Source organism: Hyla sarda, chromosome 1, assembly GCF_029499605.1.
Source record: "Hyla sarda isolate aHylSar1 chromosome 1, aHylSar1.hap1, whole genome shotgun sequence".
Taxonomy (NCBI): Eukaryota; Metazoa; Chordata; class Amphibia; order Anura; family Hylidae; genus Hyla; species Hyla sarda.
Genome location: NC_079189.1, coordinates 193838812 through 193855441, shown reverse-complemented (window position 1 = coordinate 193855441; position 16630 = coordinate 193838812). Strand labels below are relative to the sequence as shown.

Sequence of the window (16630 nt, the reverse complement as noted above, 5' to 3'; positions counted from 1 at the left end):
CTCCATTCTTTATCCATAAGTGCTTTAACCTTATGGAGACTGAAAGTGCGTCTGTCCTTAGGACCTAGACCCTCAGAGTGCATATTCTGGATTATGAGTTTTATAGACATAGCTTTCCTAGGGGCCTCAGCTGAGTTTTTATCTGCCTACAACACGGTAACCCCCATTAGACCATAGAAGACAGAAACATGGAAAGGTCTCACCGAAGGAAGTTGTAGCACCAGGCTGGAGCTCTTGGATTTATTTTCCAGTTTCAGGCATGCTGGAGAAGGTCTTTGGCCTCGAAAAAAACGGAATTCAGGCAACAACTTCAGGACGAATCCACTGCAGTAGCTCCGGTGCAAGAGCTGGCTGCTGCGGTGAGCAGGATCTCCGGGCGCAGGGAGAAACAACAGACGGCGGCTCCGGTTCCCACGTCTCAATTGAACGTTTGCGTGCCTCCAGCATGTCCCCCCCCCAGAAGTGACACGTCTCCCAGAGCCTGCTGGGCCGGACGACATCACTGTGCGCCGCACTCCTGGTCACACGTACGCACACACATACGGGGACTGTGCGGAGACGGGAGAGACTGGCCACGCGACCCACACTCATCAGTGCCCCCCGAGACAGGATACAGCCGGGACCCGTACCGGACACTGCCTGACCCCACAGCAAACATGTCGCGGGTCCCGAGAAGACTAACGCCGGCTGGGTAACCCCTCACAACCACCGGCAACAGGGTCCCGGCAGCTCATCTACAGGAAAGAGGTCAGAACAAAAATATTCTCAGGCCTCCTATCCATAAGACAGGAAACCTGAACTGAGGGTGGAGAGGAAGGAGGTCCAAATTTATAACCAGGTTTCCTGTCCCACGGTGGGAGGTCCTCTCTAGGAGTGCTGTCTTGGGTGATAGGGTAAACAAAGTTATAATGAGTGGTTTTACCTTTCTTATGAAGTTAACATGACATTCTCCATTTTGTACTTTTGGAGGGCAGTCTGGAGGGATAGGATAGGCATGTTGTGTACTCTTTTCTTTTGCCCAGTCGACAGCAGACTCAATCTTGATTTCTATATAATTTTTCTCTTTGACTACTTTGGATATATCTACAGTCTAAGTATAAAAACATAATGACAAGTAAATATATATAGTATTAAATAAGTAGTTACTTAACTTTATATTGTTAACTGCTAAAATGCAGTGTTCCTCAGAGAAATTCAGATTTGACATCATACATAGTGTATTAGGGATACTAAGCATCTGTAAAGAACCATTAAAGAGGTTCTCATCTCCTTACTTCCTGCTTTTCTGGCCTGTATGCAGCTGCTGGAGGTGGTCGGGAAAGCAGAAAGCTGGAATGGGGAAGTTACACATATTGCATGACTCCCATTGACATTAATGGGAGTATTACAATGCCGTAGCCTTCCTGTTACATAAAACAGTTATATAAAACAGAGACAGTGCAACTCCTATTAAAATCTATTGGCATTAAATCGACTGTGTTGCTTCCCCGGAATTTTTTCCTCAGCATTGGCTCAGATGACCAAAACTGATATAAAGGCTTCTTTAGAGTCTACCACCATGGTTCCCACTACTGAACTGCAAGAAGGCTATGTTTGAATGTTCGAGTTATTTTTCGATCATCCTTACCGGTTTTCATGTTTTATTATGTACATCAAACTTCTATTCCTAAATAAATTGTGAATTACAGTCCATGCCTTTCGTCACAAAAGCCTAGGCAGGCATAATGTCTGTCTCTGTGTGCGTCTCTCTAATATATATATATATGAAGAAGCACCGTGATGCAGGATTCCAGATCCGTCTGGGTGCTCAGCTTCAGGGGCAGACCGACCCCCAATGAAATATCCTCAAAGAAGTAGAAGCGGCACTCCAAAGTCACATCAAATAGTGGTTTATTCACTCATATGTGAAAGCGACGTTTCGGCTCATCAATAAAAGCTTTAGAGAAAGGCTTTATTGATAAGCTGAAACTTCGCTTTCACAGATGAGTGAATAAACCACTATTTGATGTGACTTTGGAGTGCCGCTTCTACTTCTTTGAGAGATATATATATATACATATACATATATATACATATACATATACATATACATATATATATATATATATATATATATATATATATATATATATATATACATATACATATATATATATGTGTTATCTGTGTGTGTGTGTGTGTGTATATATGTATATTTTATCTCATATATAAAAAAAAAATTCTCATTAAAAGGGGTTTACTCATCCTCAACAAAAGTGTATGTTGGAAGCTCCAACTGCTGGGACCCCCCATGTCATTTCCAGAATGGGACTCCCACGGGCACAGCTCTCAGCCATCTTTGGCACTGTGATAGACAATAAATGGAGTTGCAGTTAAAAAGAATGCTTACATTCAAGCAGTGCCGGTTTTGGTGGTGGTGGGGTGGGTGGGAGGGGTGTCAACCTGGGCAATATGGAGGGGGGAGGGTCTTTGGTCCAGTCTGGGGTCTGTACACCAAAGGTCATCACCAATACACAGAATATCTTGGTATAGTCTTCAGTCATCAGGAGACATCATATTTGCCTGGGCTGGATGGAGAAGAGAACCTATACAATCAGAGAAGATGCCCCCTGTGGTCACTGGATGTACTAGTCCTGTATGCTGTGACTGCTTCTGATCAGGTGAGAGCTAACATGGCCACAATAAACAAGTGTTTTAGGGTCAGATTTATTTTAATGGTTAAAGTGCAACGGCCACATAAAAATAAGTCAATAACCATCAGTACAGCCTACGAGCTGACCACTGGTACACCGCAGCCTACGAGCTGACCACTGGTACACCGCAGCCTACGAGCTGACCACTAGTACACCGCAGCCTACGAGCTGACCACTGGTACACCGCAGCCTACGAGCTGACCACTGGTACACCGCAGCCTACGAGCTGACCACTGGTACACCGCAGCCTACGAGCTGACCACTGGTACACCGCAGCCATCTCTCCGTTTTGGCATTTTGAGTCTTCTATGCTGTAAAAATTACTTTTACCCACAGTCCGAGAGGAGTGGCCAGGGATTTACAATGCCCTGGGGCTGCAAAGCCTCTCTTCTCTGGCATCACAGCACCACCCCACTCTGACTGGCACGCAGCTCTGTTTCTTTCTCAGTCAGTCAGTGAGCGGAGCCGGGGCGGTGCTGTGATTTCGGAAAAGAGATTGCAGATCCCTGACTACGCCTCTCTGACTTTTGGCAAATGTAGACAAGTCATTTTTACAGCATAGAAGACAGGGAGTGCCAAAACAAATGTATGTTGTGCTGACAAGTTATTTACCTATTTTTATGTGACAGTTGCGCTTTATACAAAGTATTCACTATGGGGGAGATTTATGAAAGCCTATGTCGAGGAGGATATTCTCATTTTTTTTTTAAAAAGGCCTCTGATCGATTGCTATGGGCAACTCCACCACTGATCCTCTGCACAGGTTTTCACAAATCTTCCATTATGTAGCTTAGATTTGGACCCAATAATGCAAAATGGTGATCTTTGGTTATGTGACCCATGGGCCCTATTTTTATTTTTGCCCAGGGCCACACAGTCTAAAACCGGCCCTGCATACAAGGTCACCATCTAGGTCAGGCCTGCAGTAATTTTACATTGCTGTCATCTACTGAAACAAGTAATGAACATATGATATTACTACTCACATATCTGCTGAACATGTTCTGAGTTTTTGCAATAGAAACATTGTTGAGAACAATGGTAGAAATGGTGTCAATCCCTTCACAAACCAAGTTGACTTTCTGCCAATGCCTAAAAAAAAAAATATATTTTTTTATTTTTTTATAAAGTATGCATAAAAATGTTTTTTTAAATGAAATCAAGAATCACCAAACATGCACTAAACACACTAATTGGTAGCACCCATAAACTGGCACGCATATATATAGCCCAGATTTACTATTACAAGTGCCCTAGAACTTTGGTGTGTGTTTTTGTGCCTTGCTCAGTAATAAAGAGACAGATTCATGAAAAGGGAGAGTGTTCAGAAATATATTTTTGGGCCAAAAAACTGGTGGCAAAGTAATAAAACAAAAAGGTGGTATAACATTAGACAACAGTCTAAAGATGCAATAATAAAATGTATCAAAAAGTCTTAGTCACTGATGTATCTGGCACATTCTGCCAAGTCAAAGTTTTCACTAAGTATTAGAGTTTCTGTAAATCTGGTGCACTGTGTTTCTACCATACCAAACTGATCTACATTATGCTATGCAATAAAAATTGCAATTCTTTAAGACACACTAGGGAAAATAAATGAAACAGTGTTCAGCATTTTGTCTGTTTTGCGCCACGATTTTTGGAGCAGGGCTATTCAATATATGATGTGCCAAAATTTGCACCAATATTTTTTTACGCAACTCATTTTGGAATATAAGTACCGATTTACCAACAAAAAGCACCTCTCTGAAATATTTTTAGAATGTCACCCTTCCTTTTTTGGCACATTGTACCCAAAATTTTACTTAACTGATTAAGAGTTTTTGGTGCACATGGGCAAAAAAAAAATGTATCGCATTAAGATGTGCATTGCTTTAATTTATAAACAACTGTATTATGTAAACTCATACCGCCCTTGTTTTCTAATCCAACCGAACAGTCGGAGAGGCGGATAGAGTATAGCGGCATGCGTTCTTAGCAAGTACAGGAAAAAGGCATGCTGCTACGATTGAACTGGCCTCTCCGATTGTATTAGAAAAAAAGGGCACTATAAGTTACACTAAACAAAGATACTGGGGGAGATTTATTACTGCATTTAGGGTGTTTGTTTTTGGCTTACTCCCGGCGCACAAAATGTCGCAAGGCACCTAAGCATTTTTTTTTTTAGACTTTTTTGGGTAGGCAAAAAGTAGCAAACTGGGCCTTACCTAAGCAGATTTCAGTTTTCACTTATTTTCACGAATTGATGAAGTGCGATTGTTGTACGTAGGCATTAAAAAAAAAATTGCAAACCCCTTTAAAAGGTCGCAAGTCAAAGCCAGGTCACACCTGTCTTACAAAAATGCCATTGGAACACACTTTTAAATAGTCTCAAAAATGGCGCAACAGACTTTGTGCAGAGGAATCATACAAAATGGTGTTCTAAAGTGATTTATTGTTTTTTGCTTATGTAAGCCAAAATGTATCAACCCCCTGAGATATGATAAATATGTCACATAAGCAAAGAAAAAAAAAAAGAAAAAGAAAAAACAAAAACAACTTCAAAACTCCCTTTCCAAAGACAGCACTGATAAATGTCTCCCACGGTCTTATCTCCCTATGCCCTAACTTCTGAGGTGTGCAGCTCCGCAACTTGTAGGGAGATGACCAGCGCACTTTAATCTATATAACAAAATGTTTTTTTTTTTTGTTTTTTTTACTTTTTATATCATGGACAGAACTCTGTTAGAAACCACAAATTGTTTTATTATAAGTGTAGGAATTCTAGGTGCATAGCTTATACAACTACAGGAGAAACTGTACTAACATTGTTTTCATATTTGTTATCCATAAGCCCTCCATGAATGAGCTATATACATAGATCTCTACAAATATCACCCACGGGAACAAATTACATTATGCTACAAAATACACTGCTCAAAAAAATAGGGAACACTAAGATAACACATCCTGGATGTGAATGAATGAACTAATCGTATGAAATACTTTCGTCTTTACATATATAAATGTGCTGAAAACAAAATCACACAAAAATGTTGAATAGAGATAAAATTTATCAACCCATGGAGGTCTGGATATGGAGTCACACTCAAAATCAAATTGAAAAAAATCACACTACAGGCTGATCCAACTTTGATGTAATGTTCTTAACACAAGTCAAAAAGAGGATCAGTAGTGTGTGTGGCCTCCACGTGCCTGTATAACCTCCCTACCTACAATGCCTGGGCATGCTCCTGATTAGGTGGCGGACTGAACTAAAGCATCTGCCAACTCCTGGACAGTCTGTGGTGCAGCGTGGCCTTGGTGGATAGAGCGAGACATGATGTCTCAATCTGATTCACGTCTGGGGAACGGGCAGGTCAGTCCATAGAATCAATGACTTCCTCTTGCAGGTACTGCTGACACACTCCAGCCACATGAAGTCTAGCATTGTCTTGCATTAGGAGGAACCCAGGGCCAACCCCACCAGCATATGGTCTCACAAGGGGTCTGAGGATCTCATCTTGGTACCTCTGGCAAGCACAGAGCTGTTCAGCTCCCCAAAGAAATGCCACCCCACACCATTACTGACCCACCGCCAAACCGGTCATGCTGGAGGATGTTGCAGGCAGCAGAACGTTCTCCACGGCGTCTCCAGACTGTCACATGTGCTCAGTGTGAGCCTGCTTTCATCTGTGAAGAGCACAGGGCGCCAGTGGCAAATTTGCCAATCTTTGTGTTCTCTGGCAAATGCCAAACGTCCTGCACGGTGTTGGGCTGTAAGCACAACCTCCACCTGTGGACAGCGGGCCCTCATACCACCTTCATGGAGTCCGTTTCTGACAGTTTGAGAGGACACATGCACATTTGTGGCCTGCTGGAGGTTATTTTGCAGGGCTCTGGCATGCTCCTCCTGTCCTTCCTTGCACAAAGATGGAGATAGCGGTCCTGCTGCTGGGTTTTTACCCTCCTACAGCCTCCTCCATGTCTCCTGACGTACTGGCTTGTTTTCTGGTAGCACCTCCATTCTCTTGACACTACGCTGACAGACACAGCAAACCTTCTTGTTACAGCTCGCTTTGATGTACCATCCTGGATGAGCTGCACTACCTGAGCCACTTGTGTGGGTTGTATACTACCACTAGAGTGAAAGCACCGCCAGCATTCAAAAGTGACCAGATCATCAGCCAGGAAGAATAGGAACTGAGAAGTGGTCTGTGGTCACCACCTGCAGAACCACTCCTTTATTGGGGTGTCTTGGTAATTGCCTATACTTTCCACCTGTTGTCTGTTCCATTTGCACAACAGCATGTGAAACAGTGTCAATCAGTGTTGCTTCTTGAGTGGACAGTGTGATTTCACAGAAGTGTGACTGACTTGTAGTTACATTGTGTTTAAAACGGGGGCATATGGATACGTGTCCTTAAGGGGTTAAAGTCCTTAAAGGACTGAGGGTGTATGGGTACGTCCGTGGGAATTATGATCCCCACCGCTAGCCGGTCGGGGACTGGACCGGGATGCCTGCTGAGATCATTCAGCAGGCATCCCGCCACATCGCCGAGGGGGGTCCTGAAACCCCCACGTCTGCGATCGCCGGTAAATACTAACTAGCGGTCTGCAGGGGTTCCGGGTCATCTGGGTCACGTGTGACCCGATGACCAGGATAATGATGATGATCGGTGGTGTAATATACACCACCAATCATCATCCGTACAGTACTGGAGGGCAGTACTGTTGCCACTCCCCAGTACGGCAGTGATTTGGCGGCCGTAGTGACCGCACCAATCACTGCAGTATAGGGGAGGGGGAAGGTGTGATCAGGAGCATACTCCTCCGTTCTGCCCACCATATACTAGAGATCTAGTGTGCAGGACGGAGCCCCGTACTGCCATCTCCCCCCTCAGTTCTTAAAAAAAAGTGTGTCCCCTTTCTGTGGCCCCTTGGTAGTGCTGGGCGGTATGGCCTAAAATGAATATCACAGTATTTTTTTTTTTAATTATCGCAGCATCACGGTATTACCGCCTGTCGCCCCACAGGCTGACAGGCGCAGCGGGGGGACACAGTAAATGGATTAGCTTCTGTGGCCAGATTCCGCTCTCGGAATCGAGCCACAGAAGTACACCGGGACAAGTGAGGGCGCCGTGCTGGGCTCTACAATTCATCCGGAGGGTGGGGGAGGGGCCCGACCGTTATAGCGGTATGGGCAAAAATCCATACCGTGGGGAAAAAAAAACCAAAAGAAACGGTATAGCATCTGTAGGTGTCCGCGGGTACGTAGCGCACCTTTAGCTGCATGACCGCGGCCCTACAGGCCCCCAGCGTTGTTTTTTGGGGGGGGGCGCAGACCTTTTTTTGCTAAACATGTGTTTTGCTATAAAAAGAGCGGTCCGTCACTGTTAGCTAAAGCTCACCCGTCGCTGATCAGTCCCTTAGTACTGATCAGCTTTATTTGTAGTGAAGGCGCTTTTAGGGGGATTAGAGAGTCTTTATTTTTTTGCACCTATAGGCGGTACGTGCCACCAGTAGCAGGCCTGTGCTGTGTGGATGGGCCGTACCTGTGTGTGCGGCCTGCCCCACCACCGTCAGTGATTTATCCCTGATCAGCGTTTATTTATTTATTTTATTTTTTGGGGTTCAGGCGGGTGCTTTTTTCGAGTTTCAATTTATTTATTTATTTTCGGGTTTTTGTGTGGGGGTCTGTGTACGTGCCACCAGCCACTTTTCAGGGCTGAGTGGCCAGACGCCCCCCCCCTGACTGTGCCCCCCTGCCGCCACCAAGCGCTAATCAGCACGCACACCACTGATTAGGTACGCTTTTTTTTTGGAGCAGGATTTTTTGCGCTAGAAGTTTGTTTTTTGTTTTTTAGTTTTATTTTATATTTTTATATTTTTGTTCTTAGGGCGGGTTACTTAGTTAGGTTAGGGTAGGAAGTATCGCACCACACCACACACACACCAATAAAGTTTTCCCCCCCCACATATATACACATTTCACCCCCCCCTTAGAGTAGGGAAATGGCCCACAGAGCGTTTTCAGTGGAGGAAGGATATGCCTTACTTGACTCCGACTCTTAAAGCGCCACAGAGGATGAGGAAGACACCCCTTGGTAGTGCTGGGCGGTATGGCCTAAAATGAATATCACAGTATTTTTTTTTTTAATTATCGCAGCATCACGGTATTACCGCCTGTCGCCCCACAGGCTGACAGGCGCAGCGGGGGGACACAGTAAATGGATTAGCTTCTGTGGCCAGATTCCGCTCTCGGAATCGAGCCACAGAAGTACACCGGGACAAGTGAGGGCGCCGTGCTGGGCTCTACAATTCATCCGGAGGGTGGGGGAGGGGCCCGACCGTTATAGCGGTATGGGCAAAAATCCATACCGTGGGGAAAAAAAACCCAAAAGAAACGGTATAGCATCTGTAGGTGTCCGCGGGTACGTAGCACCTTTAGCTGCATGACCGCGGCCCTACAGGCCCCCAGCGTTGTTTTTTGGGGGGGGGCGCAGACCTTTTTTTGCTAAACATGTGTTTTGCTATAAAAAGAGCGGTCCGTCACTGTTAGCTAAAGCTCACCCGTCGCTGATCAGTCCCTTAGTACTGATCAGCTTTATTTGTAGTGAAGGCGCTTTTAGGGGGATTAGAGAGTCTTTATTTTTTTGCACCTATAGGCGGTACGTGCCACCAGTAGCAGGCCTGTGCTGTGTGGATGGGCCGTACCTGTGTGTGCGGCCTGCCCCACCACCGTCAGTGATTTATCCCTGATCAGCGTTTATTTATTTATTTTATTTTTTGGGGTTCAGGCGGGTGCTTTTTTCGAGTTTCAATTTATTTATTTATTTTCGGGTTTTTGTGTGGGGGTCTGTGTACGTGCCACCAGCCACTTTTCAGGGCTGAGTGGCCAGACGCCCCCCCCCCTGACTGTGCCCCCCTGCCGCCACCAAGCGCTAATCAGCACGCACACCACTGATTAGGTACGCTTTTTTTTTGGAGCAGGATTTTTTGCGCTAGAAGTTTGTTTTTTGTTTTTTAGTTTTATTTTATATTTTTATATTTTTGTTCTTAGGGCGGGTTACTTAGTTAGGTTAGGGTAGGAAGTATCGCACCACACCACACACACACCAATAAAGTTTTCCCCCCCCACATATATACACACTTCACCCCCCCCTTAGAGTAGGGAAATGGCCCACAGAGCGTTTTCAGTGGAGGAAGGATATGCCTTACTTGACTCCGACTCTTAAAGCGCCACAGAGGATGAGGAAGACCCCACCTTCTTTATTTCCTTGTCCTCCTCATCATCTTCTGATGATGAGTCACCAAGGCGGCAGAGACGCCGCCATGCGAGGCCGCAAACCTCCTCTGCTCCTGACCCTGTGCCCCATGAAAGTATGAGTCCCCCTGGCGCTCATACTAATCAAGCCCCCCAGCCAAGTTTATTGGTGCCCTGTACCAGCGAACTTGTCTGGACTCAGCCAGGAGACCACGAGCCCGTGATTCCTGAGTTTGTTGGCGACTAAGGAATCAAGATTGACATCTTCGGGTTCACTGAAATGGACTATTTCAGTTTTTTTTTTTTTCAGTGATGACTGTCAATCTGATGGTTGAGCAGACGAACCTGTACACCCAGCAGTTTGTCGCCGCAAACCCGGGCTCATTTTTAGCTAGACCCAATGAGTGGTTCCCAGTCAATGCAGCCAAAATGAGCACATTTTGGGTCCTCATGCTGCATATTGGTCTAGTTAAAAAACCCATTGTCAGGCAATACTGGAGTGGAGACATCCTTTACCTTACCCCACTCTACAGTATGGTCCGGTTCGAGGCCATTCGGAAAGGTTTGCATTATGCTGAAAATGCGGCATTTTAAAACCTTCTACTTACCTCCCAACGGTGTCATTGTTGTCCCGCTGCTGTCCCTGGTGCACTCCTTTCTGGTTCCCTGTTGTCAATGAGTCACGAATGTCCCACCTTGGCCACAGCATGACATATTGAAACGGAGACCACAGCGGGACAATGGAGGCACTGGGAGTGGCAGGAGGTAAGCAGATTTTAATAACTTTTTTTAAATTTTTTATTTTTTTAGCAAAAATAGCAAAATGCAATGGGAAAATCACTCTCTAGGCCATATATATCTGTATAAAAAAGGAATTATTGTTGCTATTTGGTTTCTGCAGAATCAGCTAAGCATATTGCATGTCCTACACGATGGCCCTGTTTTTGCAGAATTTTTTTAAATTGGTAAAACATGATGCAAACTATATAAATTGGGTATGGTTTTAATCACACCGACGTACAGTATCAAGATTACATTTAGTTTGACTGCACTGTGAATGGCGTAAAAAAATTTTTTAAAAAAATTAGCAAAATTACTTTTTTCTCTTCTCAATTTCACCTCACATGTATTTTTTTCTCTCTCTTCTTCCCCTGTTTTGGAGCATATGTTATGACAAAATGAATAAAGTCCTTATATGGGTGTGTAGATGAAAAAATAAGTTATAAGGGGGTACTCCGCCCCTAGACATCTTATAACCTATCCAAAGGTTAGGAAATTAAATGTCTGATTGATGGGGGGGTGGTCCCACAATCTCTCCTGCATCACCCCTATCATCTGGTGATGACTGGCGATGCAGGGGCCGGAGGATCGTGACGTCTTGCACCCCCCACCCCCCCGTGACATCACGCCCTGCCCCCTCAATGCAAGTATAAGGGAGGGGGCGTGCTTTTATTCTGTGCAAAGTGTCAAAGGGGTGTCAACAAGCCCCTAAAGTGCTGATGGCTGGAATACCTCTTCGCTTTCCCTCTCGTTCCTACCTGATTAAGGGTACGTTCACACGTGCGGATTTTCGCAGTGTATTTCACTGCGGATCCGCCGCTGAAGGTCCTCCTATATGCTGCATTTATATTTGCCTGCTCAGAGCGACAATACCCCTCTACGAGCAGACACACAGCGATGTGCGAGTCGCCGCGCGCATGCACATTATACTTGCACATCGCGGCAGCTCTCGACCTAGCTCATTGAGCAGGGGAAGCGGCCGCGATGTGTGCGAGTACACCGCGCATGCGCGGCAACTCGCACATCGCAGTGTGTCTGCTCGGAGCGGCATATTGCCGCTCAGAGCAGGCACATTTAAGGGCACCATGCAGAGGTCCTTCAGCGGCGGATCTGCAGCGTACCCTTAAAGTCAACTGAAAGGCTGTCTGGGAATGCTGGACTTGGGCAAGTGGATTTGTGGTGTAGGAGATATGTATATATAGCATCGATTTAGACCAATTCACTCTGTACCCTATATTAAATTTTAATGTCGGTATAGGGTATTGTCTTTTGACATCCGTGAACTGGAGTCTTTGAATTAGGCCTCCGCCAATATAGGACTAATATTATTGTGGTGTTTCTTTTATATTCATTATTAAAAGTTTAAGTTTTATTACACTCCCCCTCCTTAGTCTTTGTATGCGTATTATCGGGAGCTTTCGGAGATTAGGTGTGTAGATACCAGTACATGTATCCAAGACTCTATAATTTCGGGAATGCTGGGAGTAGTATTTTAGCGACAGCTGGAGGCTCCATTTGGCAAACATTGCATCATGTACTTTATTTTTGGGGGGGGAGGGACTAAAACGATGACCAGCATGTTTTTTCCCCCAATAAAATGGTTAACAAGGGTTGTATGGAAAACAGAAATTAGCATGTGGTGTATTTCTTTTTACCTCCAACTATTACCCTGCTTCCCACCGACACAAGGGTACTGGTAAGAGTCAGTACCAACAGGTTTGAAGCATAAAAAAAAATTTAAAAAAAATAGCCGGTAATTACTCACCGGTTATTCTATTTACTCATAGTCACGACCGCACCACCCGAGAGATGGACTCCTCCTCCAGGAACAGGAAACCTAGAGTACAAAAAGGATGCACATCCCTCTCTGCCTCAGTGAATTACCGAGACTTTAAGAAGTATCCTACATAAGGTTAGTGTGTATATATTATATTATATATATATATATATATATATATATATATATATATATATATATATATATATATATATATATATATATATATATATATGATATTATATATATTCATTCAGGGGTGTGGATTTTCCTCCTCGCCCTATAATAGCCATAACTACCTACTATAAGGATACATTTTAATTTTTCAATAACATTCTCTGAACCAAAAAAATATATATATTAAGGGAAGTGAAATTGAAATAGTAAAAGATAATTTTGCAGATTTGGTGGTTTTTCTTTTCTACGCCATTTACCGTACCCTGTGGTTGAGGCAACATGTTTTATACTCTAGGCCGGCCTGATTACAGCGATACCAGATTTGTATAGTTTACATCATGTTTTACTAATTCTGAACTTTTTCTAATTTTTTTAATTGCCATTTTTAACCCCTGTAGCTTTATTTTTTTTCCGCATACCAGGCTGTATGAGGGCTCATTTTTTGCGTCATAATCTGTTTTTTGTATCGGTACCATTTTGGTATTGATCTGACTTTTCAGTCGCTTTTTAACTTTTTTTTCTGGGATATTATAAAAATTGCAAATCTGTGGTTTGGTATTTTTTTTTTACATTTACTGTACGGGATACATAATGTTCTATTTTAATAGATTGTACAATTACGCACGAAGCGATACCAAATATGTTTATTTTTATTATGTTTACATGTTTTTATATAGGAAAAGGGGGTGATTTGAACTTTTAACATGGAAGAGGTTAATGCAGCGGTCTTCAAACTGTGGCCCTCCAGATGTTGCAAAACTACAACTCCCAGCATGCCCGGACAGACAACCGCTGTCCTGGCATGCTGGGAATTGTAGTTTTGTAACATCTGGAGGGCCACAGTTTGAAGACCACTGGGTTAATGTGTGTCTTTCAAACTTTTATTTATTTATTTATTTTTTACACTCTTAGACTTATGAGGAATCATTGATCTGTGTGCTCTGTGATCCATTGATAGAGCCTGGTCCAGCCAGGATCTATCAATGACAGAGCGGGACAGCAGGAAGCAGAGGCAAGCCCACCGGCTACTTCCATAGTGGCTCGCCCCCCGCACTCGCGCTGCGGGGGGGGGGGTCAATCCACCCCACCAGGGAGCATTCACATGTCCCTTTAGACGCCACTGTCAGTTTTGACAGGGGCGATCTAAAGGGTTAACAGCCAGCCGCGGCGATCGCCGCATGCTGGCTATTGGCGGCGGCCCCCGACTACTGAGAACAGCCGGGGGCTGCAGAGTATGGAGCGGGCAGGAATCCAGAGCCCGTTCCATACTCCCCTGTGAGCGCCGCATGCAGTCTCCCTGTGCAGACATGCGTCCGCTCCTCCCCCCAGCTCTCCGAAGCTAGAGTTGGGGGAGCGAAGGCAGAGGACGCAGGTCTGCACAGGGAGCAAGAAGCCACGCCCCCCTCATCTCCCCCCGCAGATCTGCAGAGCAGGGGAGAGAAGACAAATACACAGCTTCTCATCTCCCCTGCTCTGCTTCGGAGAACACAGTTTTTTACAGCCGGGGGCTGCAGAGTATGGAGCGGGCAGGAGTCGGGTGCCCGCTCCATACAGACTGCAGATCGCCGCCACGCTTGTCAGGTCCAGACCTGCTTGCCCGAAGCCGGGCTAAGGGCCAGACAAATTCACCTGCGCGGCGCCCGAAACTGCATGTCTCGGGCGTCGGGCAATAGGAATTCCACATCCCTGATAATAAATATTATATATATCTATATACACACACACACACACACTTTTTTTCCAACACCACAGTGAACACACCTCATGCGAGAAGAACAAGAAAAAGGGAGGGAATACTATGTGGTGCTGTCATGACTTCAAGGAAACAGAATTACCGGTGAGTAAATACCGGCTTTCCACTCCGTCACTACAGCACCACCAGAGAGAATACCAGAGAAGAATTTGGGAGGGACCACCGCCTGAAGAACTGTGTGCCCAAAAGCCAAGGAGGACAGAGTCAGTCCTGAGCCTATAGTGCCGAAGAAAAAAAATAAAAAAGTATGTGGGGATGACCAAGTAGCCTCCGTACAGATCTGAGCAATAGAAGCACCTCTCTTCTCTGCCCATGAGGAGGAGACAGCTCTAGTAGATTGGCTCTCAGGTTAGTTGGTGGAGACAGACCTGCAGAAGAATAAGCTGCAACAATGGCCTCCCTAACCCATCCAGCAATAGTATCTGCTCTGACACTATTCCCCCTATTGGGACCTGCAAACTGAATAAAAATTTTTGATTTTCTAACATTTTTGATCCTGTCTAAATATTCTATAAACACATCTGCAGACATCAAGCATGTGGAACAGATTTTCACCTTCTGAAGATGGATTCGCACCGAAGGAAGCAAGGACCACCTCGTGATAGATGGAATTCTCAGACGACTTTAGGTAGAAAAGCAGGATCAGGTCTTAAAATAATCCTATCATCTAAGATTTGAGTATAGGGTTCTTTAGTAGATAGGGCCGCTAACTCCCCTACTCTCCTGGCTGATGTGACAGCTATAAGTAATGCAGTTATCTGGACTAAAATCATCAGGGGTATAGAAGACAAGGGCTCAAAGGGACTCCTGCAGAGAAACAGTTAAGCAACAGAGTAAGATCCCAAGCAGAAGCAACTTGCGGACTGGATAGCTGCATTCTGGTAACAGACTTAAAAAATCTCACCACCCAGGGATGATTAGCAATCTTCTGGCCATATAACGCCCATAGAGCAGCTACCTGTACTTTGAGGGTGGCAGCCCTTAATGCTTTCTCAAGTCCTTTTTCTATAAAAAAAAAAAAATTAAAAAAAATCAAGGAACAAGGCATAATTTGGATTATCCAATTCTAACTTGGTACAATCTGAAAATGACAAACTTTTTCCAAATTCTAAAAAATCTTTGTAGTTATTGGTTTTCTACTGTATTGTAAAGGTGAATATGACTGTGTCTGAAAGACCCTTGGACTTCAAGATTATCCTTTCAAGAGCCAAGCCGTCAAATGAAGGTTGTGGACATCTGGATGAAGGACCGGGCCTTGATTGAGTAGATCCTGGATTTCTGGGAGAACCCAGGGGTCTGTTAGAGACATATTACTTCGACTGGAGAACCAGGCTCTCCGTGGCCAGAATGGGGCGATTAAGATAACCATTGCTCTGTCCTCTCTTATCTTCCTTATAACTCTGGGACTAAGGCTAGGTTCAGACTTCTGAATTAGTCGGCGCTAGGACCGCGCGGACACTGCAGTCTCCTATAGACTGCTATGTGTTCCGCTAGGATTTCCGCCTGAAGAAAGAGCAACCCCTTTCTTCAGGCGGAAATTTTCTAGCGGATTTTTCATCCGGATTTTCCGCTTCACAAATTTCGAAGTGTGAATTTGTGAACGGAAAACCATTCACTACACTATGCATTATGGTAAGTGGAATTTCTGCCGGAAATTTCAAAGCGAAAATTCCAGCGGAAATTCCGTAGTCAGAACCTAGCCTAAGAGCCTGGGATAGTGTGTCCACCGCCAGAGGTCTGTCTGCTGGACTCACAGAAAGAAAGTCTATGACCTGTCTGTTGTGCCTGGTAGCGAAAAGATCCACTTGAGGGGTTCCCCATAAGGCTGTGATCTTGAGGAATATTTTTGGATTTAACCTGCATTTCCTCCTGATTAATTAATTGGCGGCTTAGTAAGTCTCCCCCGATATGGAGTTCCTCTTTGATATGCATCGCAGAGATTGTTTTTAGAAGGGATTCTGCAAAGGAGAGGACCTGAAAAGAAATTCATAAGGGATGGACTTCTCGTAGTTCCCTGCCTATTTATGACAGACATAGTAGTATTATCCGAGAAGATTTTCACATTAGAGCCCCTAATAAAATCACTAGCTGATTCAAGAGCCCTAGACACCGCTAAAAGCTCCTTAAAAGGAGTACTCTAGAGCAAAGTTATTTTATGGCATTGCACAGCTAGCAAAAAGTTATATAAGAAAGTCAATTACCTC

The 16630-nt window shown here is 44.6% G+C and overlaps 1 protein-coding gene across 3 annotated transcripts in view; it reads right to left on the bottom strand.

Moving 5' to 3' along the window:
• Window positions 1-16630, bottom strand: part of MANBA (mannosidase beta) — a 108264-nt gene that overhangs the window by 69447 nt on the left and 22187 nt on the right. For 2 of the 3 annotated variants that reach the window (XM_056566472.1, XM_056566478.1), the window contains exons 3-4: window positions 3680-3785; window positions 923-1090 (exon numbers count right to left, since the gene is read on the bottom strand). In XM_056566472.1, coding sequence (XP_056422447.1) covers window positions 923-1090; window positions 3680-3785 — 274 coding nt within the window. Of the gene's footprint in view, window positions 1-922; window positions 1091-3679; window positions 3786-15330; window positions 15432-16630 lie in introns of all 3 variants that reach the window. The other variant, XM_056566487.1, reaches the window with a different exon arrangement.